At 41.2% G+C, this 24,869-nt stretch overlaps 1 protein-coding gene across 4 annotated transcripts in view; it reads right to left on the bottom strand.

Moving 5' to 3' along the window:
• Positions 1–24,869, bottom strand: part of cep350 (centrosomal protein 350) — a 68,439-nt gene that overhangs the window by 14,300 nt on the left and 29,270 nt on the right. For 2 of the 4 annotated variants that reach the window (XM_069194300.1, XM_015356322.2), the window contains exons 12-30: positions 23,371–24,284; positions 21,210–21,360; positions 19,572–19,720; positions 19,011–19,182; positions 16,748–16,992; positions 15,063–15,226; positions 14,837–14,947; positions 14,285–14,425; positions 13,739–13,875; positions 13,103–13,198; positions 12,700–12,866; positions 10,356–10,546; positions 7,586–7,770; positions 7,032–7,119; positions 6,488–6,634; positions 5,871–6,028; positions 3,408–3,530; positions 1,203–1,402; positions 167–378 (exon numbers count right to left, since the gene is read on the bottom strand). In XM_069194300.1, the coding sequence (XP_069050401.1) occupies positions 167–378; positions 1,203–1,402; positions 3,408–3,530; positions 5,871–6,028; positions 6,488–6,634; positions 7,032–7,119; positions 7,586–7,770; positions 10,356–10,546; positions 12,700–12,866; positions 13,103–13,198; positions 13,739–13,875; positions 14,285–14,425; positions 14,837–14,947; positions 15,063–15,226; positions 16,748–16,992; positions 19,011–19,182; positions 19,572–19,720; positions 21,210–21,360; positions 23,371–24,284 (3,751 nt within the window). The remainder of the gene's footprint in view (positions 1–166; positions 379–1,202; positions 1,403–3,407; positions 3,531–5,870; positions 6,029–6,487; positions 6,635–7,031; positions 7,120–7,585; positions 7,771–10,355; positions 10,547–12,699; positions 12,867–13,102; positions 13,199–13,738; positions 13,876–14,284; positions 14,426–14,836; positions 14,948–15,062; positions 15,227–16,747; positions 16,993–19,010; positions 19,183–19,571; positions 19,721–21,209; positions 21,361–23,370; positions 24,285–24,869) is intronic. The other 2 variants (XM_015356323.2, XM_015356324.2) reach the window with 2 other exon arrangements.

A 24,869-nucleotide genomic window follows, 5' to 3' on the forward strand; every position in this document is an offset into this window, starting at 1 on the left:
GTATAGCACGCAGATATAAAAAGCTATTTATGTACAATTTTCAGAATTTTTCAATGGCAATTAAAATCTTACATGTTACAGTAAGTACTCAAACAGAAGTTTCATAATCAGGCCTGTTATAGAGTCAGAATGATGAGGAGTTCACCAGGCGGAATGATGGCCTTACTGTCTTGTCATGGGAAGAGGGACTCTCAAAGTCCTGTGAATAGGCAGAGCTGTCTTGGAGACTGGTTTCCTTATCTGGAGTGGGCAGCTCAGAAACAGGAGTCTCTGCAGGGGGGCTGCCCACCTCCTCAGGGATAGAAAGATCCGTGCGAGGACTGAAGTGGGTCTCCACAGCAGTACCCTCCTCCTCACTCCCGGGCTCTGTGATACAAACTACACACATGCACACATTAACTCATAGGAAAAGAATAACTGTGCAGAAATATTTTGCAGTAACAGTGCAAACTATTTTGTATGTTTGTTGTTTGACCACTTTACATTTACATGACCATACAGTGTTTCTAATTCTAGTTTATTGAGCAACTTCAGCCTTTTATGTAAATTGAAATAAAGATTTGTATTGAATAAATAATATTGACATATATCATGCCAAAATGCTTTGACTAATTAGAGCATACACTTAAATGTGAATCCACTAAACGTTAGAAAGATCATACGACCTTTGCACGTTATACAGTACAAATACATATTCTTGACAGGGACAAGATTAATATATTATATACAGAACATAAAAACCAGAATGGAAACAAAGCAGCAGTATATGACAGCTTGATCTGGTGCACAGTACAGAGCTTAAGCCCAGAAATTCCTGTAAAAGCATGATATTTTATGACATGGCATACAATTTAACAAGACATGCTAGTTGCATACATCTTTCCCGGAGAATCAATATATCTGCACGAGACTTATTTAGATCATTTGCAAGAGAAGATTAAATGGCCAAAAGGAGCAGTCCCTCATCATGATGCGCTGATAAAAAAGACCAGCAGTTGGGCTTTGCAATATGTTAAACAGCATTTCCTTTTCAAAATGGACAAAAAGTGCAACGTTTTAAAACGATCCCATGCTTGTTCCTATATTGTTTGCACAATTTGCGGGAGCTACTACCTACTCCCTCGCCTTCTTCTTGCTCACAAGCCTCAGGCTTCAGACCCCCCCGGTCCCACGAAGATCCGAGCTACGTCCTCGGCTCTCACCTCGGCCGCTGGGGCTGCTGTGGCCCGGCTCTCTCCGGGCCGCGCTGTCCCTCAGCAGCTGTCTGTCCCACACGGCCAGGGCCTCCTTCTCCATGCGCCTCACCTCGGCCTCCTCCTCATCCAGCCGCCGCTTCCACTCCAGCAGCTCCTCCGCGTGGCGCCGCCGCTGCACGAGCTGCTGCTCTCGCTTGGTCAGGAACCTGCCCAGGACGACACCTGTGAGGGGCCCCGCTGCTGCCGAGCTGGGCCCCACCAAAGAGAGACACCCACCACAGGGGCTCCCGGCTAGCGGAACACAGAGCCCCTCCCTCTGAACCACTGCAATCACTTAAGAAACTTCTAGCGTCCCTTGATGTCACATTCATGCACCTCTTTTGGGATGGGAAAAAAAGCACAAGGCTCCTGAACCGAAGTTGTATACACAGCATTTGGGCAACAGAAATGCCGCTGTGGATATAACTTTTGATCAAAAGGGGCTGACCAAGGTTGCGGAAACAGAGGACAATAAATTTTAATAGAATGAAATGAGAGTTTATATTTAGGTACACAGTGAAAAGGTCCAATTAGCGCAAACTAAAAGCCCTCTGATGTTCTGGATCTTTCTGCCAAATTAATATTCCAGAACGTAAATCCCCCTACAGGTCATCCCTGCTCAAGAGATGTTCTCAACATTTGTATTCCTTTTTTTTAAATTAGGACCTCTAATTAAAAAAAAAAACTTGAACAATCACGAATGTGGTATTTCAGGAAAAACAGGGAGCCTTCTTCATGTAAAACCAACCCATTTTAGAACTCCATCAAGCCCCAGCAATACATTCTTATTTTGGTGCCCTATCCTACCGATTTTCTCCTTAGTAACAATAATTAGTTAATCAGCGACATTAGCTAAGAGATTTAGTTTGATCAATGGGTATATAACGGACAAGAAAATGGCATATATTTTATCACTGGTAAATAATTCAGCAATTAGCAGAATTACCTCACTGAACAGGCACAGTACTTTCTTTTTTCTTTATATTAAAGGCCTGAAGATAGATTTTTAATGTAACCGACCATAATAAATTATCTGAGTCATTATTCAGATCATTTATTACCCTTACATTTAATATACAGAGTCCTGAAACTCTGGGGAAAAGTAAGTCAGAATCTTAAAGAATCCACTTTAGAAGACTTTAAAATCAACTAGACATAATATTCCTCAACAACCATTTTTCATAATCATAGAAGAGCCTCCTATATTTATCATCAGCTTTACATTCATAAGTTGTTGATGGTACTTTACTTTTCCAGAATGGACCACAGAGATATCTCAGAGGGTATTCTGAGACACGAGGAAAAAAGTTTCATTTTAAACTTTTAACATTAAAATAGCTCTTGTTGCATCTTACTGTATTATTACTAAAACGTATTGAGAAATCCTATTTAGGATAGTGCACCAACTCTAAAATAACAGGCTTAGGATGCTTCTCCAGTGCTTCAAACCTCACAGGGTTCTGTCCTTGTATCAGTGGTGTTTTGTTAGAGTTGGGATGAAGGTGAGGTCGGTGGCATCACTATAGTGGAGGGAGGGTGCTCTTCTGCGTTTTTCAACAGGAAAATATCCTTACAGTAAAGCCGACTGACGATGCCTCCACTGTATTGCATAATCCAGTGCTCACAGAACAACAAAACTAACCTGGACAAATTAACTCTGAATCACACTCACAAATATCAATTTATAAAACAACAAAATAAAAGTACTGTAAGATGAAAGGAGTAAAAAAATAAACCACTACTTTTGAGACCAGCACCTTTAGAGCATGAACGAATTATAACGGGACAATCATACCATTAAATTAAAAACGCATCTACCATGTTCTCGCTCTGAGTAACGACATGGTACACAGACAGGAATTCCCGAAAATTCACTCCCAGTGTGTATATCCGACTCCAAAATTCCCACCAACTCTTTTCGCTTATAGCAAAATTAACCTGTGCAAATCCGAGGGATCCCCCTCAAAAGCTTGCCCCTAAAACAACAGAGGTGTGAGAAGCCTGCCCTTAAACCCTGTGCCCAGAGCCCGTTTTCCCAGCGGCACCCCAGCTCTCCAGAAACCTTGTTCCCCAATCCCGACACCACCTCCCACCCGGCGCCCGGTGGCCGCAGCTGAACAGAGCATGCTCTATTGGAGGAGAGGAAGCAGTGAGAAAGGCTGTACACTGTACCTGACCAACTGGTTGTAGATAAACAGCTGGAATTTGGGATGGAGGTTGGGGAAACAGACACTGAGAGAGGCCCAGTGGTGAGACGTAAAGACAGAGAAGAAGTAGTGGACAGGAGAGCAGTGTCTACAAAAAATAAGGAGGAAGATTTGGTTGTTTTTTTTACAGAGGAGTTTCATTTTGAAATTCAGAAAAGAAATAGAGAGGTGGGGGGGGGGAGAGAGAGAGAGACAGAGAGTGAGTGAATAAGCATGTGTTTATTGCATTTAATGTTAATGATTAAAATAGAGATTTCTGTGCGGCTTCTTCATAATGACCCGGGTCCTGCTTCAGACAACTCTTTAAACCAGGCTCTCCTCCCTTCAAAAATGAGGTTTGATAAAGGAACCTTCAGAAGAGGTATCCACTTGTTTAAAGAACAGCGTACTAATATTGACAAATGTTTTGCAATACATCATGGAAGGCTTTTAATTCCAGATGGAAGTGGCACGTGTGCACACTCATGTGACTGATAACCACTAATCCCAAAAGGGAAAGCAGGATTTTTTCCAATTTTATGCCCCGATGGACTTCACTATTCCTAAATTAAATTTACTAGAATAAAGAATTAGGGATTTAAGAGCTAAAGGCAAATATTTTAATTTGTTAATTTTGTTAATGTATTGACTTATCACTAAAAACAGCTTAAGTCTAGCCCACATTCAAGTAACTAATGGCTTAACTGAAAGTGGACCTGAATCATCATGTAATAAAAATAGTTGTAACAATTAAAATAAAAAATGTTAGGAAAACAAAAAAAACATTTCAGAAATATTGTTCATGCTCCATTTAGAGTGTTAGTTGAAGAAAAATCTATAAGGAAAAATATGAGCAGAAGTTAATAGATGAGTTACATACTTATGTATTGAAATGTTAGGTTTAAAAAATACTTTCCCTTGAGGTTAGGATAGCGACAGTTTGGTTACAATAGCAACAGGACAGTAAACTGGCATAGAGCATGCTCATATTCACAGGCACACCACAGACAGAAAGGGAACAGGAGGGTTAAGCAGGTGTCCTGCACTATAATCTGTATCCTATCATTTATAAGTCCCCACAATACATGCGCTACCACAAAACTAGGGTCAGGAGAACATAATTGTCTCGCCAATACTGCAATCACATACTGTAGGAAGAACAATCATTTTAAAAGTCAATGGTGAGAGTTAAAAGTACAACATGAGCACTTTGTAGCTAATGAAATGTTTTTACTTAAAAGGAAAACAAAACAACCTTCCTCTTAAGTCATTCCTTTCGCAGTCATGTATTCATGCTATGCATTGCAATTCATCTCTAAAGCACGTCTGCGTTAGAGTATAAGAATAAAACTGTAAAATGCATGCCTGTGTAATGACAGGCAAAACTCTCCATTAATAACTATACAATTAATTTAAGCCTCCAAATATCTATTCTTTTCATAAGTAGAGTTTTTTTTATCAGGAAATCATATTTCCCTACAACCTCTGCAGTGGTCCTGCAACACACATCACCTTCAGCTTCTTATCAACCTTTTCACATTGGTCACAGACCCGACGAGGACTTTACTGACAGGGTTGAGCGTCGGTCGTGGTCACAGTGTTAACCAGTGGTACGCGAGCCATGGATCCTCAAGTCACCTCAACTGCCCACAGGGGGTTAGTCCCAGATAAGGTATAGCTAGAGCTTTGACATTCATTAATATATTTGCTGTACTTTTATCATGTGTTGAGCAAAAAAAATACTTAGCAATGACTACTACCCCTGCACCTGAGAGGGAACCACACTTGCCATTTTGAGTGTCTATCCACCCAATGGTCCTTTCTCCGAAGGCCAATCCAAAGCAGAACACTATCAATAACAAGTTCTTCCAAATTATACTTAGTAGGGAGAATGATAAAAAAGCAGCTACAAGACAATGCCATATGAACCAGTAGGCTCACGGCCTGAGAAGTACACATGGGTGTAGCTCCAGAAAGCATCAACAACATAAACACTCTTCTCAAATACAGGAAGTGCTTTTTTCAGTACGTCTGAAATTCAGTTTTGGTTTTAAAATTCACAATAACCCAAATGTTCAACTTAGAAATGTACTTTCAACAGTGCCTTTGTTGCACAAGGTACAGTATGTAGTTCACTAATGATTCAGCACAGAACTGCAAATCGGTAACCTCTGAAAACCATCTGAGGTAAATAGGTACAAATCTACCACAAAAGGAGGAAAAACGTCCAAATGAAAGATTCCTTTAAATACAGCATGAATAATGTTGGCAGAATAGCTTAAATGAGAAAGTTGTGGAGGAAAGATTTCAAGTGTAAAGGGTGAAGTACAGGAGTACACCCAGGATGAAAGTACTAAACAGAGGTTTAATAGCTCAACAGTGTAATTTCAATTTTCAATGTAAACGTATGAAGTGAAGTTCAAGAGAACTGTTAGAAAAAAGTCATTACTTTTCATCCATGTGGCTGCGCATCTTCTTGAGCTTCTGCATGATGCTGCTGGTCTCGCTGCCGGAGACGGAGAGAGGTGAGGGGCTGCGCGTTTCTAGGTCCGTCTGGGCAGGGCTGGGCTTCAGCTCTTCTTCCAGAGTGTCCGAATTGGCCGCCTCCTGGACAAGCAGTACTAGTTAAAGGCATGGTTCAAAACCGCAGCAAAACGGACACAATGAACAAGGCAGCGTTTCTCTCAGGCAGCACCGCTAGCAAGTACCTGTTCTTAAAAATACTGCAACTGTGCAACTCCTGTTACACAAATGGCCTATAGGAATCATATTTATGTATGCCAAATTTGTCTAAAAATACAAGCTGATTTAATTAGATAGGTAGCTGCACTGGATAACAGAAAGGCATATATACAGATATTAAAAACAGAATAACAGAATTGTCCAAAGAAGTAGTTACCACTTCACTCTGACTTAATTAATTTCACGCAGTAGTTTATTTAATAAAATTGTCATAATATTGTCTCCCGTGTAGACCGATATAAAAATATATCCACCTTGTAGAAGGATTTATGTATTGGTAGCAGGACAAGAAGAGCAAGTGAGTGGGAGTTGCTATGCACTGACCACATTTATGTCCCCTGCTGACTTCAGCTTCTCCTGCAGTTTCATGGTGGTGTGACGCATTCTTGCGATCTCCTCCTGCTGCTTGAGGAGCAGCTGCCTCTCCCTCCGGGCAGCCTTGTTGGCCTCCTGAAGTCGCTTGATCTCCGCCTGTACCAGAGAGATGCCAGAGCTGCTGTAACTGAGCAGAAACCATGCTACCACTCCAGAACAATAGGGCGGGTTTCACCATAGGCACTGGAATAAAACCATAACTGTCCATCTGGCTGATCATCCGTTCTTAAAAACAATTCACAGTTAAACACTGCCAGCTTTATCATTAGTAACTGAAGTGAACTGCACTTCTGGATCTACACAAAGGTCTTGAGTTCATAAAGGTTCAAGGAACAGCTTTGGTGCTTAAATCACCTGCTTAATAACTCTCAGGTTATATCAGATTGCCTCTTAAGACACACTATCTTTCTGAATCAGTACAGCACGTGCTGATAAAAAGACATTTCCATACATGCTCCAGAGCTCTCTTGATGGCACTGTGGTCTGCTTTTACCTGCTCTTGCTGGAGTTTCAGCAGCAGCCCTCGCTGCCTCTTACGTATGGGTGGCATTTTGTCATCCTCCCCTTTGTCCCTCAGCCGCCTGGGAGTCAAATCAAAGAGCCCTGTTACAAATGTGCTTCGAGAGCATTTCAAAGAAACCACAAGCTTTAAAACGCACGAAAATCCTTCTCCTTCTAAAGAGGCCTATGCGTTTCAAACAAGGGCTTCAAAAGTTTTAACTTCCCACAGAAGGAAATAAAGGAAAATGTCCAAAAACAAACAGTGGAAAACTGGAAGTTTTTGCCATCGTTATAATGTGCATGTATGTGTGTGAGGGCGGAGGGAAAAACATGAGGCTGAGTAAATCATTTTGCTTACAAATCCTTTCAATTTTGTAACTGGTTTAATTTAATTCATTTATGCATGCAAACAGTCCTTTCATTTTTGTCTGTCCTTATATTCCTTCTAATTTACCACTTGTCATTAGCCTGATGAGCTTGGCGAGTGTGTTTTATTACTATGAAATGAAACATCGTTTCTTTGGGGAGACTTGGGGCACTTCTTGCCTCTTCTGGTGCTCCAGCCAGGCCAGCTCGGCCTTGGTCTTCTCTTTGAGGGCCTTCTCGCGGAGCCGCAGCAGAGAGGACTGGTGCTGGGCCCGGACCTCCTCCTCCTTCATGTACTGACGCACCATGTCCATGGTAAACTTGGAGAAGCTATCCTGACCGCTGGAGAATGGCATTCGTCCCTCCTGCGGCGGGGAAAAATACACCAAAAATAAAACCTGCAGTATTCCGCCATAACGAATTGCAGCTATGAGTGAAATAAAGACTCTAAAGTGTTAAAGGCCTTGCCTCACACGTTTTAGTTTTTTACTTTTATAATGGGGATTAATTAGAACACAATGATGTTAGCTCAAGACTGCCAGAACTATTAATAACTGAAAAATTCAGACCAAGCAGTGGAAGATCTCATGGATTCAGTCAGTCACAGGGATCGTTCCAATGTTTCCAGTGTTTTAAGCAATCATAACAATACCGAGGTTTTATTAGTGACAGGGAGGGACAAGTAGTAATTGGAGGAGGTCCAAATCCCCACAGATCTAAACACTCCGTAAAAAAATAACCAGACTTATGATGTTTCCTAAATTACAGTGGCAGTACTGCATACAGCTCTTTTCTAATTAGTCTGAGCCAGATACATAAACGATTTTATAAAACACATGACCAATGTTACAAACATAAGACAGATACTGCTATCATTATTAACTGCAATCTCGTCATGCTTCTATATAAATAATGCATATTAAAGATAATACTGCAACTATGTACTGGAATAAAATTTAGAAATATCAAAACTGCAAATCCATTAACCATAATCCAAAAAAGAGAGATAAAAGTGAAGCAAATATCACTCTACAAATTACAAGAAACCTCATTACATATTTCAAAGAAAAAAAAAATGTCATTTCAGCTGAATGCCTCTGGTTTTAAAGATAAATTCAAGGGTAATTGAATTTATAAAGGGAGTGTTGCACCATATTTCTTTTCTATAATTTTTTAACGGCACATCAGTGGAATACAATCTTGTATTTCACTCTTAATAAGGATATATTACAGGAACCATTTAAATACAAAATGCACAACTGTCAAAGGACTCATCAGATGTTGCACAGGTTTAAATTAAAAACAATGTCACTCTAAACGTGAAATCTATCAGTTGGTTAACTGCTGTTACAAAACAACACTGACTGAACTGAGAACTATAGATTTCACCTCTAGATTAAACATGAACAGAAATTTATCTATAGAAAAATATTATTAAAATAAACGGATTCAATAAAAACTATTCAGTTGCTTTCTTAGAACAATAGTGGGATGGATGACATTATTAAAAATATATTGCTATATATTGTAACCCATATAAACTAGTAAATTAAAAACATAAGAATGGTAACAAACAGAGTATTATCATTCGGTCCTTATGTCTCCTTTTTAGCAGCAATTTGAGAAAAGGACCTAATCAAGCTGTTTGATGATGGAAGGCAGGGCATCAGCTTTAATAAGATAGCCAGGCATCTTCTTTAACCAAAGAAAATGTCAATGTGATGCAGTGGTTAAGGCAAAAAATTTTACCCAAGGGTTCCCAGGTTAAGCCAAAAGTCACCAAGTCACAGTGTTAAGCTGGGCAAATAATGTGTGTCATACCTAACTGAGACATAATGATGGGTTTCTACTTTAGTGACTCAGTATTAACAATTAGTTAACGAGGGAAAATCTAAGCATCAAATCATCTTAAAGATGTTTCATTAAGAATTTGTTGTGTAAAAAGCAGTTTATTTAAGCCAGAAATGTAATCTACCTTAATAACCCTCAACTTCATAGGCCACTAAAGCAGGGCCACAATTACATTTAACTGTACATTTAATGTTAAGGTCTCTGCATTTCTAATGGGTTTTCCCCTCTCTTGGCAAAAGCTGTTTTTTGTTAGATGTGCTGCAATGGTTTCAGGCTTCTCTAAGGAGCCATTAAATCTGAGCACACAGCACTTTTATTATAGAAAAGGATTTAGTATGTTCAGCAGAACTTTGCACTTCGCTTGCCAACACCAACTCCACAATCACAAGGGATAAAGCATTGTTTATATGTTAGGGGAAGTGATGAAGTATGTGTGAATTTTTTCCATATTTCCTCTAAAGGGTTTTATTTAAAACAGGCATTCAAGAATCCTATTTCTCAAAAGCCTAATAGTTGATCAATTATCTGTATCCCGCAACTAGGGAAGGACTACATACAGTATAGACATCAGGAGCTGCAGTACGAAGATAGTGACTGGCTTAGAACTGCAAATTCAGGTTTCACAGGTTTTAGCAAGTTAACAATCAGTAACACAATACAGCAAAGCCAAATAGTAGTACAGAACAAAGTCAATGCATAGAAGATAAAGATCAAAATAATCGTAAGATAAAATGATTAAGCTAAAACCACTCAATACAGCCTAGCCATCCATCTTCTAACCCCATACAGGTCACAGGAGTGCCAGAGTCTATCTTTGCAAGCAACAGGTGCAAAACATGATCCTAGACAGGATTCCAGCCCATCACAGGGCACTGCAGCCTATCATATCGAAAGATGATTTTAACAACTGTAGCCGATCACCATTTAGAATTTCTAAAACATTGAACGCATAACTTCGGTTCCTTTGCCAACACAGTAGTGAAAGGGGATAAAAATAACAAAAGCATAACTTGGCACTGAACTAGGACAGGGTGAGCTGCAGCTAGTATTGTTCTTGCAAACAAGGACACACTGAGATCTCCAAAAAGGAGTTACTGACTGCGTAAAGTGTGGCTTTGTCCTGGGAGGGCTCGTCATCCGAGTCTTCATGAGGGTCACGCTTCTTCTCAAGGGTGAACCGGCGGTGGGACTCGGACGGCAGGAGGGATCGGAAGGATTTCTCCTCGATCTCATCTTCCGTCATTGACTCGTCGAACTTCAGAGAGTACTCGGTGGCAACAGAGATGGTATCTGCAAAAAAAAAAGATTCCCATAGGAACCTACTGAGAAAGTCCTGGACTGATAGTTGACCGTTACCAACACACAGAAGAGTATTTCAAAGTCCTGTTGTCCCCCAACGGAACTGCCTGGCCAAAATAAAAATTCAAAGTAGCCTAGTACTGCATTTGATCATGATAAACGAGCACTTCAGCGCCTCGGATTTCACCCAACATTTTTTCTTCTCATCAAAAATTGAGCTCATACATACAGTGCCTTGCGAAAGTATTCGGCCCCCTTGAACTTTTCAACCTTTTGCCACATTTCAGGCTTCAAACATAAAGATATACATTTTTTATTTTATGTGAAGAATCACCAACAAGTGGGACACAATTGTGAAGTGGAACGAAATCTATTGGATTTTTGAAACTTTTTTAACTAATAAAAAAATGAAAAGTGGGGCGTGCAAAATTATTCGGCCCCTTTACTTTCAGTGCAGCAAACTCACTCCAGAAGTTCAGCGAGGATCTCTGAATGATCCAATGTTGTCCTAAATGACTGATGGTGATAAATAGAATCCACCTGTGTGTAATCAAGTCTCTGTATAAATGCACCTGCTCTGTGATAGTCTCAAGGTTCTGTTGAAAGCGCAGAGAGCATCATGAAGACCAAGGAACACACCAGGCAGGTCCGTAATACTGTTGTGGAGAAGTTTAAAGCCGGATTTGGATACAAAAAGATTTCCCAAGCTTCAAACATCCCAAGGAGCACTGTGCAAGCGATCATCTTGAAATGGAAGGAGTATCAGACCACTGCAAATCTACCAAGACCTGGCCGTCCCTCTAAACTTTCAGCTCAGACAAGGAGAAGACTGATCAGAGATGCAGCCAAGAGGCCCATGATCACTCTGGATGAACTGCAGAGAACTACAGCTGAGGTGGGAGAGTCTGTCCATAGGACAACAATCAGTCTTACACTGCACAAATCTGGCCTTTATGGAAGAGTGGCAAGAAGAAAGCCATTTCTCAAAGATATCCATAAAAAGTCTCGTCTAAAGTTTGCCACAAGCCACCTGGGAGACACCCCAAACATGTGGAAGAAGGTGCTCTGGTCAGATGAAACCAAAATCGAACTTTTTGGCCACAATGCAAAACGATATGTTTGGCGTAAAAGCAACACAGCTCATCACCCTCAACACACCATCCCCACTGTCAAACATGGTGGTGGCAGCATCATGGTTTGGGCCTGCTTTTCTTCAGCAGGGACAGGGAAGATGGTTAAAATTGAGGGGAAGATGGATGCAGCCAAATACAGGACCATTCTGGATGAAAACCTGTTGGAGTCTGCAAAAGACCTGAAACTGGGACGGAGATTTATCTTCCAACAAGACAATGATCCCAAACATACAGCAAAATCTACAAAGGAATGGTTCACAAATAAACGTATCCAGGTGTTTGAATGGCCAAGTCAAAGTCCAGACCTGAATCCAATCGAGAATCTGTGGAAAGAGCTGAAAACTGCTGTTCACAAACGCTCTCCATCCAACCTCACTAAGCTCGAGCTGTTTTGCAAGGAAGAATGGACAAGAATTTCAGTCTCTCGATGTGCAAAACTGATAGAGACATACCCCAAGCGACTTGCAGCTGTAATCGCAGCAAAAGGTGGCTCTACAAAGTATTAACGCAAGGGGGCCGAATAATTTTGCACGCCCCACTTTTCATTTTTTTATTAGTTAAAAAAGTTTCAAAAATCCAATAGATTTCGTTCCACTTCACAATGGCGTCCCACTTGTTGGTGATTCTTCACATAAAATAAAAAATTTATATCTTTATGTTTGAAGCCTGAAATGTGGCAAAAGGTTGAAAAGTTCAAGGGGGCCGAATACTTTCGCAAGGCACTGTACATAATATACTTGTGTATCACAATTACAACTGAGAAACATGTTAATCCAGGTTTGATTCCCTGCTTACAAAGGTCTAGGCTGTTTGATGATTTTACCAAGCAGTTTTAATTACGAAGAGAAATCCTAATTTCACAATCATTCTCCGAAGTAGCTGAAGTAAATGAGCAACGGTGGAGGGGCCTGAAAATCCGGAGCTCTAAACACAAACCACATCATTATACATATTGGCAAGATCCCACCAGGAAGAGCCCACGGAGACTAAAAGCGAAGGCAAAGCTCTCACCTTTCTCATCAGGCAAGGAGGGAACACTATCACTGTGAACTGAATCATCAGCTGCTGCTTGGATCTCCTCTTCCACAGAGCTGCCCCTCTCATCCTTTACAGGTGATGCCTTCTCTTTCCTCTCCATAGAAGGCACAGACAAGCTCGCTGGTTGACTGCTGCTGTTACTGTAAAGGGACAACCAAAAACCACCTGTGAGTTCCATAAACCGCACACTGGATGCCACCACTGCTGCAGGAAGTGAATGCAGGGCATGGCTTTAAGATACATTTTGAAAGCAGTAGATGCCAGCTAACAATAAAAAGAGAACAAAGGGCATCAAATCACACAAAAATATCCTGTAGCTTCCAGGTGCATTTTATGATTTAAGGTGAAAAGTAATCCCTTAAGGAAAAGACCTCACCTGGGGGTCTTAGAGTGAGAGGACTCTGAATAGCTGTCCAATGATGAATGATTCTCCTCTGTCTTCATTCTCAAAGGAGACCCATCACTGTTGCTGCTAGAGGAGGTGAAAGGGGGAAGGGATGGGTACACAACGCCAATTAATGCCTTACACAAGTACTAATTAATAGACGTTCAAAGCACGGCACTAATTAACCCACCCAGGCCAGTCTGAAGACTCAGACCTCCTCCCCCACAGAGAAGTAAGAAGTAGCCATTCACCTCTTTACTAATGAGAAGCTGCCATTATGTATTTGTTAAGCCATATCCCCCTAAGAAGCAAACCATTTGAAATCGTCCCGGAAAGGTACATTTTAGAGAAGCCTTAATATTCACGTCTGGGAGCTGGGAGGAAACAGGAACATGCAAACGCTGGCAGCAAAAGCCAACTCCACACACAGCCAGCACCAGATATAATTCAATGCAGGACCTGGAGGTGTGAGGCTGTGGTGTTAAGTATAATGCCACCAAAAACCTGGGAAAACTGTCATTTGAACCAGTTGTGTAATTAGAAAAGGCCTATAATTAATCCCATAAGTGACTACTGCCACACTAAGTGCATAACCCAAAGTCACTAGATGTTCTGTTTTCATGTTACCTGTCCAGGTCACTGAGGGAGCGAAGCTGCTTCATGAAGCTCGAGTGGTGTTGACGCTGCTGGTCGTACAGGGCTGTGATGGGGGCAGCGGGCACACTCATTGCACTGGCAATCTGAGAGCGTGCCAGCTCTGTCATCTGGGGAGGAACGACCAACAAGAGAATCCTCAGTCCTGACTCAATCGTTAAACTTATCTACAGGAATACATGGACTAAGCTCTCAACACTTTGGGCTCACAAACTGGATTCACGGAAATGCTATAATTTATAAAGCCCATATTTGGGGAAAAACAGCTACAGTTGAAGGGCTTTGAAAACACCTTACAAATAACAGCTTACACCCAACAACAGGACTATCTATGTAACATATACTACAGACCTAACGATGTATAAAACAAACTGTGAAGTGTTACTAAATTAATTAAAGATTAAATAAAACTTTCTATGGAAGTACATTTATGTATAGAACCCCCATTCTATCTTTGAATTTTTCTATCTTTGAACCCATTTTTCTACCATTTTAGAAAAGCAAAGGCAGTGTTTGTACCTCCTTGATGTGCCAAGCAGCATCTGCAGTGTAACGCACAGCCTCAGCCTGCTGGGCGATCATCCTGCTGGTGGCATCCTGAAGGCCTCCCAGTGCCTCCTGCTGAGACTGAGCCAGCATCTGCTGGGACTCCGCGTGAGCCTGGCAAATTCCAAATACAGGAGCAATATCTTGAGGACGCAAATCAATACACAGCTCCGCCTTTCCAAGATAGCTCACGGCAGTGGCCACAAACATGAAGGTGACCACAGGGCCTCAGTCATGGCCTGCCTCGTCTTTGAAATGCTGCAGCGCGTGCTTTTAAAGAGCCACTCAACAATATAGTGAGTGCAGAAAAATGTAAATACACAGCAATAGAAGTATCACTCAAACTAATCACTAAAGCAGAAAATGCATAACGTTACATGTCAACGCGTTTTATAGACTTGGAACACACCGGCCCTGCTTATCTGAAGCAAAGAGAACACGCACCTTCAGACCCAGGTTTGGATCCAGGGAAATTTATTATTATAATTATTATGGCCGCCTGCAGCCTATGCCCCCTCCGTATACCTGTGCGGCCTTCTGCCTGGTCTCCTCCAGCTGCCGCTGACTGTCAAGAGCTTCCTGCTCGGCTTTCAGCTTCAGCAGATACAGGTCGCGCTCGTGCCTCTGCTGCTGGGCCTGGGAGTTCACAAGGTCAAGGCATTAGCTACTGCTCTGGCGGGTCAAGATGAGCCTTCTCAGTAACCAGCCCAAGCGCTGGGACAGTCGATAGGGTTATTCGCCTGCTGCTCACCTTGAGGATCTGGGCCAGAGAGACGCTCTCCTGCTGTGCCAGGGAGATTCCCCGCACGCGTTCCACGTCCGAGAGCTGCCGTACAGACTCTTCCATGGCATCGAGGTAGCTCAGCTCTGCTGTCATGCGCTGCTGGAGCGCACTGGGCGAGAACTGCAGAGAGCCTGTAAAGAGAGAGCCCAGAGAGTTGAACGACGCACACCATAATCAAACAAAATTCAGAACAAAAATTCTCAACATAAACCCCAACTTGAACATAATATTCTTTCTTTCGAAAGGTTTTATCCTGCTATTATAACATATATACGCAGTAATAAAGGAACAGCTTAATAATTGTATTAATCGACTGCTTTTCATTTGTATCTCTAGATGGTATGTGCTAAATGGATGGAGAAAGACAACAATTATAAAGAACCAATGGCTTATTTTCAAGTCACAAACAAAGTTAGTGGAAATCAGTCAGGTGATCCTGGCAGGTCCTAGGGAGGCTATGATATGCCACCTTCTATGATCTCTACCTATCACCTAAATACTTCTATATTATTTAAGCTTAAATACACATTTTGTATTAACTACATATTATTATAAACTATTAATGAATATGGACAATAAATGCAGAAAAACAGATGCCCCGAAATCGTTTTTACTGTTTTTTATATTTTGTATAACAATGTAAAATAGGTAACTTTCACGCACTGTTTCTTTTTACACGACTGAAATTGTTCTGACTTGGATAAAGAAGCCACCTAAGAGATCTAACTAATTACACAATGTTTATTAACTTACCACACTTTCCGCACGTTGACATACCAGATCTTTCCTACTATATTCAAACTTTTCTTCTATAACTTTAAGGAGTATGTAACACTACCATACAGTTTCAAAATAGATCAAATAATAACAGTAAAAGCTATGTTTCTCAAAACATTGCCATATCCATGGTAACAACATACACAGAATATCAAGAGGTGATGTCACAATGCAACATTCCACGTGATGTCATAAAGCTACAACCTTATATGGAAACTATTAGGAGAATGTGGTCAAATCCAACTTCTAGTGTAATAGGTCTAAAAACCCAAAATATATTTAAATGGGTGACTGAAAACCACTTTCAAGTTCAGAAACTTTTTGTAACATCTTAAGCAATATTATCTGTGAGAACACATGTAATTTTTTAAAAAGTCTGCCAAGGATTCAGGATTACTCCAGCGTTAGCACATATTCAAAACTGATATATTCATATTCAAAACATATAAATCAGCATAGAAAGACACAAGAAATACACAATATAAAAGAAATGCTACACTAATTACACACATGAACAAGTGCAATTTTACAGATACTAGAAGAACTCATCTAAAAATATAAGCAGGCCTTGATTTTGGGGCATATTTAATTTACTAGGTCATTCTTCCTGGTTTTACAATTTTAATGCCTAGTTAACACGACTGAAAAATACTAGTCATTGTGTAAAAAAAACCCAAAACGAGTGTTTAGATGAATTCTAGTACACATTTTGCACTGCAACTTTCTTCCAAATGCTCCAAGTCAAACTTTTCAATCTTTCTTTTCCATCCATCCAGCTGGATCTTTTGAATCCAGACATTTGTCTGGCACAAGCCTGCGGTCACAGCATGGAGACGCTCTCGAAACGGACACACCCACAAGCTCTTGCTTTGTACCTGCAGCACTGGGCTCCGCGTCAGTGCCAACACTGATCTCTGTGAAAGCGCTGGCAGCAGCAGTGGGCTTGAATCTCACGGACGATGAAGGCAGAGAATTCGGGACAGGAGGGGCAGTCTTCATCCGGTCAGCCCCGACTGAGGATGCTTCAGCTGGTGGGGTCTTCTGAGCAGCAGAAATTGTGGGAGAACCCGAGGGAGATGAGGCAGGATATCTAGGGGATCTCTTACCATCGGCTCCCAGGCTGAAAAACAGCGAGAAGAAATTCAGGAAGAGTGGACCGGGAAAAACACAGTAAACACTGGTGGTTTATAATCCAGAGGCCCGAAAAATTGATCTACCACTCTGCTGATCAAAATTCTTCATTAAGAACTTCTATAAAAACGTCCAGTATTTGCAGTGTGCTACACGACCACAGGAAGGAGGTCATAGGAAGCCACTCTTTTAATTTATTAGTTCCCTTCTCTCACCAATAGAAAAAGTCGACGTATTTTTTTTGGAGAAGTTGAAAAATAACATGACAAAAAGGGTAGATCTGCAACTGGATTAAAGAGATTTTTGATCACGCTGAACAGTTTTAGCGTATACAAAAATCAGAAAAACTTACAGTATACAAAAATCTCATTGTCAGATGCAAAATCAGTTCTAAAAATAACCTGTTACTGTTATTTTATTTACTTTTGGTAAATGACATTGTGTTCGATCCTTGTTACAATATAACAAATATTGTAACTGTAAATTGATTTTACAGTTTACTGGTAGAAAAAAAACGTTTTGAAAGGTCCAGCTGAAGTGCATGCGAGAGGATTCCACTGAGGAATTCCACTGTCATACAACTACTGTAGCATCCCCCTCTGGTAATACTTCAGATTTACACATTTTTCAGTTTCATTTCATCCCTTTGAAGTGTACTCTCATTTTAAAGCAGGAAAAGGCAGCTGTGAAAACACTACTTGGCAAGAACATAACGGATGCCCAGCATGTTTCTTATGAAGTGACTGAAGTTAATCCAAAACCAGCCGATTACTGAAAAATGATCAAAACTCCATAATTTATTAATCAGAATTAATACAGAAACTTAAAACACTCTAGACGACTACAGAAGACTTCACGCAAGGAAAATACATTCACATATCAGAAATATGGAGAAACACATAGAAAGATGATAATGTTTGATAGAATCTTTGAAAAAAATGTCTCGATATATTTAGTTCACTCATTACACATTGACTTTTGCAGATCTGCTTTCCAGAAGTAATGGTTGCGTTTAAAACAACCTTGGTTGAATGGTGTTGGAAAGACAGAGAAAAATCTACACACAAGCTTTAGTTTTCTCCTGGAACCGAAAGCAAAAGGTTCGATTGTGACAAAAATCTCCAACTGGCTGAGCGCCAAGGTTGTGCCAGTAGGGATCAGACCACCACCCTTCTGAACAAAGGGCCCAGTGTCTGCCCACAGCCACCCCCGCTATGCCGGACACAGACCCTCTGACCAGACAGATCTGTGGTTACAGTAATATTTTAACTGGCAGCTTTTGAAACGGCTCAAGTTGACTTTAATTACTTGTATTATGTTTTGTGTGTTTTGTTTTTATCCAGATACCACTCTTGCAATGTAAGCAGCTCTTGATTTATTTATGTCTGCTTTTGTTTTGAGAGAGCAGATTCATAACGACCAGTTGCAATTTCACAAACGCATACTAAAGAGCATAGCTCTTTGAAACCATAAATGAAAAATACTTGGTACACTAACTTTTAATAAGTAGTTGTAAAACATGCAATCATATGACAAAAAAGTCGCTACTGGCATATGAAGTCTATGGTATTCTATTTAAAATTCACTAATGGAACAGCCCTTTAACTCAAATTAAAGCCGCAATTTGGCAGTTTTAGTGTATTCCAGTACTGTGACTTTCATCACTCTGTTATTATTGACGTCTGTTGGCAAGACATGCAGGGCTGCTCTAAATGTGTTATGGGATATAAATGGGAAAAGGATCTTTAACCAATGAAATTTAAGGTTAAATGACTGATGAAACTGAAAGATTACATATTTCTAAGATTCATATATCAGCATGTAAGTTTTAATTTAAAATGATCAATCCACAGAAAAGACCATCAACTACAATAGATATCAAGAAAGAGGGCTATCTTTTCTGACCCATAACTGATTTTTTCGGACAGAACTCCATGTAGTAAGCTCAGGTGATCTGTTGCTACTAAACCCAGAGAGGCCAAGTGTGCGAGCCCAGCCGTGTGTCACCTGTCCTCTGCACATCCGTTTGTTTCGGGGCTCAGCTCTGTGTTCCGAGGAGACATCTTTCCTGGGGATGCCCTCCTGTCCTGGCACACTGGCTCTGAGCCCTGCGAGGAAGGACTGTTATCTTCATCCAACAGGGTTTGTCGAGGAGTGCTCTCCTCCGTCACGTCGCCACCTGCCAGAACAGATTTAGTTAATCCAGTGATTTTGCAGTGCAACTCCTTTCATCTTTCTACTCTGAAACAGCACAAACATGACATTCTTCCCTCTAAGCAAGCAATACAAAGCTTGTAACTTAGTAGACAAACAAGTTTATTAATAAATTCATGCCATTTGAATTTACACAAAATGCAGAAATATAACATTCTAAGCCCAAAAGAAAGAAAGAATTCGACACATTCTAACTACATTTTAATTCTTCCCTTAAATAAACTGACAAAACTTAATGCAATAGATAATTCCGGATTTTAAGTAGGGGTAGTCTATCAACCACATATATGCACAATTTGAGACAACTGAGATTAGATGACATGTTATTAGTTAATTTGTTTTAATATTTCTCACCTCTCTTGCGACTGGAACTTGATGACTGTGGGGATGATGTCAGAGTGGACACGGATGAATGATGGGATATGTGTTCAGGTGCCTGAGAGTCACAGGGTGACTGATGACTGGGAAATTCCTCCTGAGGACTGCTAGCACTGCTTCCATTGCTGTTGATACAAAGCATGCATTTTATTATCAACAGTAAGCAGGGAATAAACAAGGTTTATATGATCTCAGTATTAAGTCCCATTACTAGATGGCCTGACTTTCATAGGCTGCTGCTACCCCATTATTTAACTGGCAGGTCTATCCAAAGTGACTTAAAGGATTACATACAATGATATACAGTACATTGCAATAAGATACAATTCCTAAAACAAATGTCACCTATTAATACCATGTTATTCAATAACATATTCAACAGATTAAGATATAAATTCAAATATAAGTGATTACAGCCTATTGACATTACTTAACTGCAACAGTTAGTCGTAACGATTCTAGTTGAAATGAAAAGTTCATAAAACAGTTCCCATTGCTCTTGTCTGGACAGGACACAAGAACCTACACTGTGGATAGCTAAAATATATAATTTGATGTGATAAAAAGTCAGAATTCCATTTTAATGGAGAACCAGATATTTAAAGCCTAAAATCGACTTTTAAATGAGACAGGTGGGTAGCTGCGTCAGCATGCGTAGGCTGCAAAGGAACAAGTAATAGGTTTACTGTTCTTTTAAATTTTCTTCATTCATTGGAAGTTTCATTTCACACCTCTCTGCACCCACTCTGACTTCACACCTCTTGATTGGCCTCTCTTTCTGTCCCCTGCTCCCGCCTCTCACTCCTTCTCCCTCCCAACCTTTGTTCTCCCGCTACTTTACCTTTGCCTACTGCCCTGTCTCTCTCACACCGGAAGAAGGCTCCACGGCCGAAACGTTGTTTCTTCTCTCTTTTTTTTCAGCATGGAATAAACCTATTACTTGTTCTTTTAAATGAGACGTCAGGGAACAGATTGTGAAAAAAAGAACGTGATGTGCAGCACGAGCTCCCCCTGGTGGGCACAACGTACATATTTCAATTTATATCCAGCTTGATGAGAACTTAGATTCTAAGACACTACTTTATTATTGTTAAATCAATATAAAAATGCATAACTAAATGTACTAAACTGATTCAAAATAATGTAAAAGGATCAGGTTTAGAAAGTGGTTGTTTTTTCATCTTGTCATGAATAACCAACTTTTCACTGGTGTGTAAGGAGAATTATTTATAAAGTCATGGCACAGATAAAACTGTAGTCTGGTGCTTGATGGAAGGAGAATTTGGGGGATGGTGGGGTTCTACTAAAAATTAAATGCAGTGTCACCCCAGTTTGTGGCTGTGACAAAGCCACCTTAGATATTTCTAACATCGACACTCCACAATTTACTGCGGTGTGCAGTGTGGCTTATAGTCTTTACTGACACCATCGTGGAGCTTGTTTTCCTGTCAGATTAACGCAAAGTAACCACCTTAGAAGAAACCCACTTTTTAAAATCCTTGTTTTCAATTTCCCCAGTGTTTCAGAACCTCTGAGCTCTTAATTCTTTCGAACCTTGAAAACACCCAGGCTTTCATCTTGTATGCCATGGCAGAACACTCTCCCGACACGCACCTGAGCCTGGCAAGGCCTCGCCTGCGGGAGTGGCTGCCGCTGCTCTGAGACGAGACGAAGTCGTCCTCGTACGAGGCCGATTCCGGAGAACTGGTGACCCGCGGGAGGGGCTGCAGGGCTGGAGAGCTCCTCTCCAGCTTCTCTTCCAGCACTGGGGGAAGAAACAACCATCAGCCAATACATCCCACACAGGGCTGCAAAGGTGTGATGCATGCACCTCTGCTTCCTTCGTTCATCACCGATGAATGAAATTGATTAACTCAGTAGTTCTCAAACGTTTAGGGTCCAAGCCCTAAACCCTAAACCCCTGATCAAACCAAAGCATCCAACTACCACCTACAAGTCATCTTCTGTTAGAAACCACAGAAAACCTCAATGACCAACATGAGCATGCGCACACACATTTTACTGAGCACTTATTTAATTTGGATCGTACCACCTTGTTCTGACGCTTGCTAACACCAGCAGTGCGGTCCGTGTCAGGTTCCGCAACAGAGCTAGTGTCGGTGGCCGATAGGGTTACCATACGTCCGGATTTTCCCTGACACGTCCTCTATTTTGATCCTTATATCTCCGTCCGGAAGGAATTTCAAATATCCAAAAATGTCCGGGATTTCGACCGCATTCTTTTCACCATGAAGAATAATGAACAAAAGTTTTAAAGATATCAGATGAGGAGGTTAGAAAGATAGCAAGAGAATTTATTGACTTCTCTAGTTCGCTCCGCGACCCACAGTACGTTGTTGTTCAGTTTTCCTCCCGTACGTGTATGATTATGTCACAAAAGAGCAAAATCGGGTGCCGATATCAGTGTCTTTACTCAGTCTGTGCAGTGCAGAAGCATTCCCTCGAAAGGCTCCCTATTCTGTTTCTCATTTTCCTACCCTCAAGCAATGCCAAAGCGAAAGTGTCAATTCACAGCAGAACTAAAAAATACACTTCCGTGTTTTCGAAGTGGCAGAAAAGACAGGGAAGCTGAATGTTTGGTGTGTAAGCCTGGTACTTTTGTCTCCGTGGCAAATAAGGGTGTACTTGACTTGCAAGCTCATGTTGACTCAAACACAAAAAGGCAATTTGAGGAGAGAGTTCGCCAACCAAATTAACAGATTTAGTAAAATCTGGCATTAAAACAGAGGATACTGTTATTCCAGATGAGGGGACTTATGCATTTCACACAGTTAAACATCACAGTTACATTACCAATGAAAATAAAAGTGGGATATTTTGAAAACCCTCTCCATCCCGACCCCCTTCCCAGACAAGGCAATAGGAAAGTTCCTCAGGGTGTCCTCTTTTTTTGATGTTCAAATATGGTAACCCTAGTGGCCGCTGTATAATCCTCCTCGTTCTCAACGGGTGTGCGTGCTCTATCAGAGCTGACGCCAGTACTCTCGGTGTCTATTTCTTTCAGCCAAGACATAATACTTGATTTTTGCGAGGAATTCACACTTGTTCTGTTGGCGAATGTGTCGCTAAGCTGTGTCTCGGAAAGTTCGAGAGGAGTATGAGCACTCAAGTATTTGCGCGCGCTGTATCAACGTACCTAAGTATGTAGGCTGTGTATTTCACAAATTAATTAAGTAAATCACAGATGAAAAATGTACATCATTTTTAATTATTCAATTCCCAAATTTTCAGTGCACACAACAAATTTCCAGGGTCACCTGGCATACCACCTAGGGGCGCTCCAGGTACCATATCACAGTTTGAGAGCCACTGGTCTAAAGAACGGACAAGATTTTTTGTGTGAGTAACATCTACAAAAATCTCATCCATATTTATTTACATAAGTATTTAAAATCAATATTTTAAACTACACAAAAAACTGAAAAGAAAGAAGTGTTTCTGATTCTTCTTAAAAAGAAATGAGCAATAAATAAGGAATAAACAAACGACTTGCTTTTGAACCCAACTTTCAGTAGGAAAGCTATGATTCCTTGATTAAACTCATTTGGAAAATTTTGTGCAAAAATGTTGTGCTCTGTTTTTTAAAAAAAACACACCAGCTTGCAGTCATATAAACAATTTCACATATTCACTGGTTAAATTAAACTCAGTTGGAGACTATAACAATGTTTTCTACAATGTCTTTTCTAGTAAAAGGCCACTAATGGCCTACAATACGCAAATACTTCATTTTACTTCTCTGGCAAATACTGACCCTTTCCATAGGTCTGGAGGCTCTTGGTGAAGATGTTGATGACACTGTGGGGGCTGCCCTTTGCAAGCTCCTCCCAGGGGCCACGATCCACGGTTTCAGAGACAGAGCTGAAAGCAGGATAGTTCTCTGCCTCTTTCTGGAAGTGAGAGATGGGCCGGAAGGTGTTCTTCTCTGCCACACAGAACTCTCTGCTCTTCAGATGGTCAGCTGGTCTGGGGACACCTTTCAGATGGGAAGTCTCCATGTCCGAGAGGCTGCCCTCGCTCAGGAGAGGCCCCTCACTGATGGAGTCAGCACTGGAGTCCTGAATGCTGCCCTTCTCCTCCTCCTCCTCTGAGGCTCTGGCCACCTGGCCAGTGGAGACGGACTGAGGCCTAGCTGGGTCTCGGAGCCTTTTGAAGTCATGGAGGTTACCTACTCCTGGCAAGGCACCATCAAAGGCAGTGTGGCCAGCACTCAGAAGTCTCTGGATTCTGACGGACAAGTCACCTGGATCACTGCTCTCCCGGACTGGGGGACTCACTGACTTTGCCCAGCGCCCGTTGTCGTGCTGACCGGCAGGCAGCACATCCGTGTCCAAGTCTCTCACTGAGCCGTAATTAATGCCCGCTCCAGCCAGTTTCCGTGCCTCGCTCTCTATCCGAGTGGAGAGGGATGCGGCAGTGGCTTTCAGGGCTTCTATGCGGTTTATTTTGCTCTTGTTTTGAACACTGACTTTAGATAGATGGCCGGGAACTGAAAAGGGGGCGGCCTGGCCTCTGGTTTGGCCTTCCTTCTGCATCGACGACAAACCAGACTCCAGGCCCAGCAGCTGTGTGAAAAGACCTCCTGCAGAGGAACCCAGAGGGACAGGTCCCCTGCCTGCTGGGCTCAGGCGGTCTGGCTGCATCCAAGACGCTCCTGCCAGATCACTCCTGGAGAGACAAGAGATATTAAAACTAAAGATGGGCATTAAATTTAAACATGGTACTGTTTTACCCTAGACAATCTTAAAATAAACCCCCATCACTCTCGAAAAAAAGTGTTTTATGTCTATTTCCTAAACCAAACAAATTATTTGCTTAAACCAATGACCTAAGCAGTTAAGTCCTAAAACATTTGTCATTTTACAAACACTCCTGAAAACATTCAATCTAGTATGTAGTTGTACGTAACAAAATGACTTGAATTGGTTTAGCTACAGAATGTATTAGGGATGTATCATTTCAGAAACGCTATTGCAAGATACATTCCATAGACAATTTTTACATGTACACTTTCTAATCACTGAAATACAAACCTGATTAGGGAGCAGACCTTTCTCCTCCCAGTGATAATCACAGAACAGAAAAAAACACCACGAAGAAGCTCTCTGAATATCAGAATTCCAGTACCTATGGTTCAGCGCACAACACCCAAATTGGGGTGACAAACACCTAAAGATATTTTACATACCTATTCATGTTAATCTTCATCTTTTCATGGAAAACAAATACCGTTTATCAATCAGACACTGTTCT

The sequence above is a fragment of the Lepisosteus oculatus genome, chromosome 9 (genome assembly GCF_040954835.1).
Source record: "Lepisosteus oculatus isolate fLepOcu1 chromosome 9, fLepOcu1.hap2, whole genome shotgun sequence".
In the NCBI taxonomy this organism is placed as follows: Eukaryota; Metazoa; Chordata; class Actinopteri; order Semionotiformes; family Lepisosteidae; genus Lepisosteus; species Lepisosteus oculatus.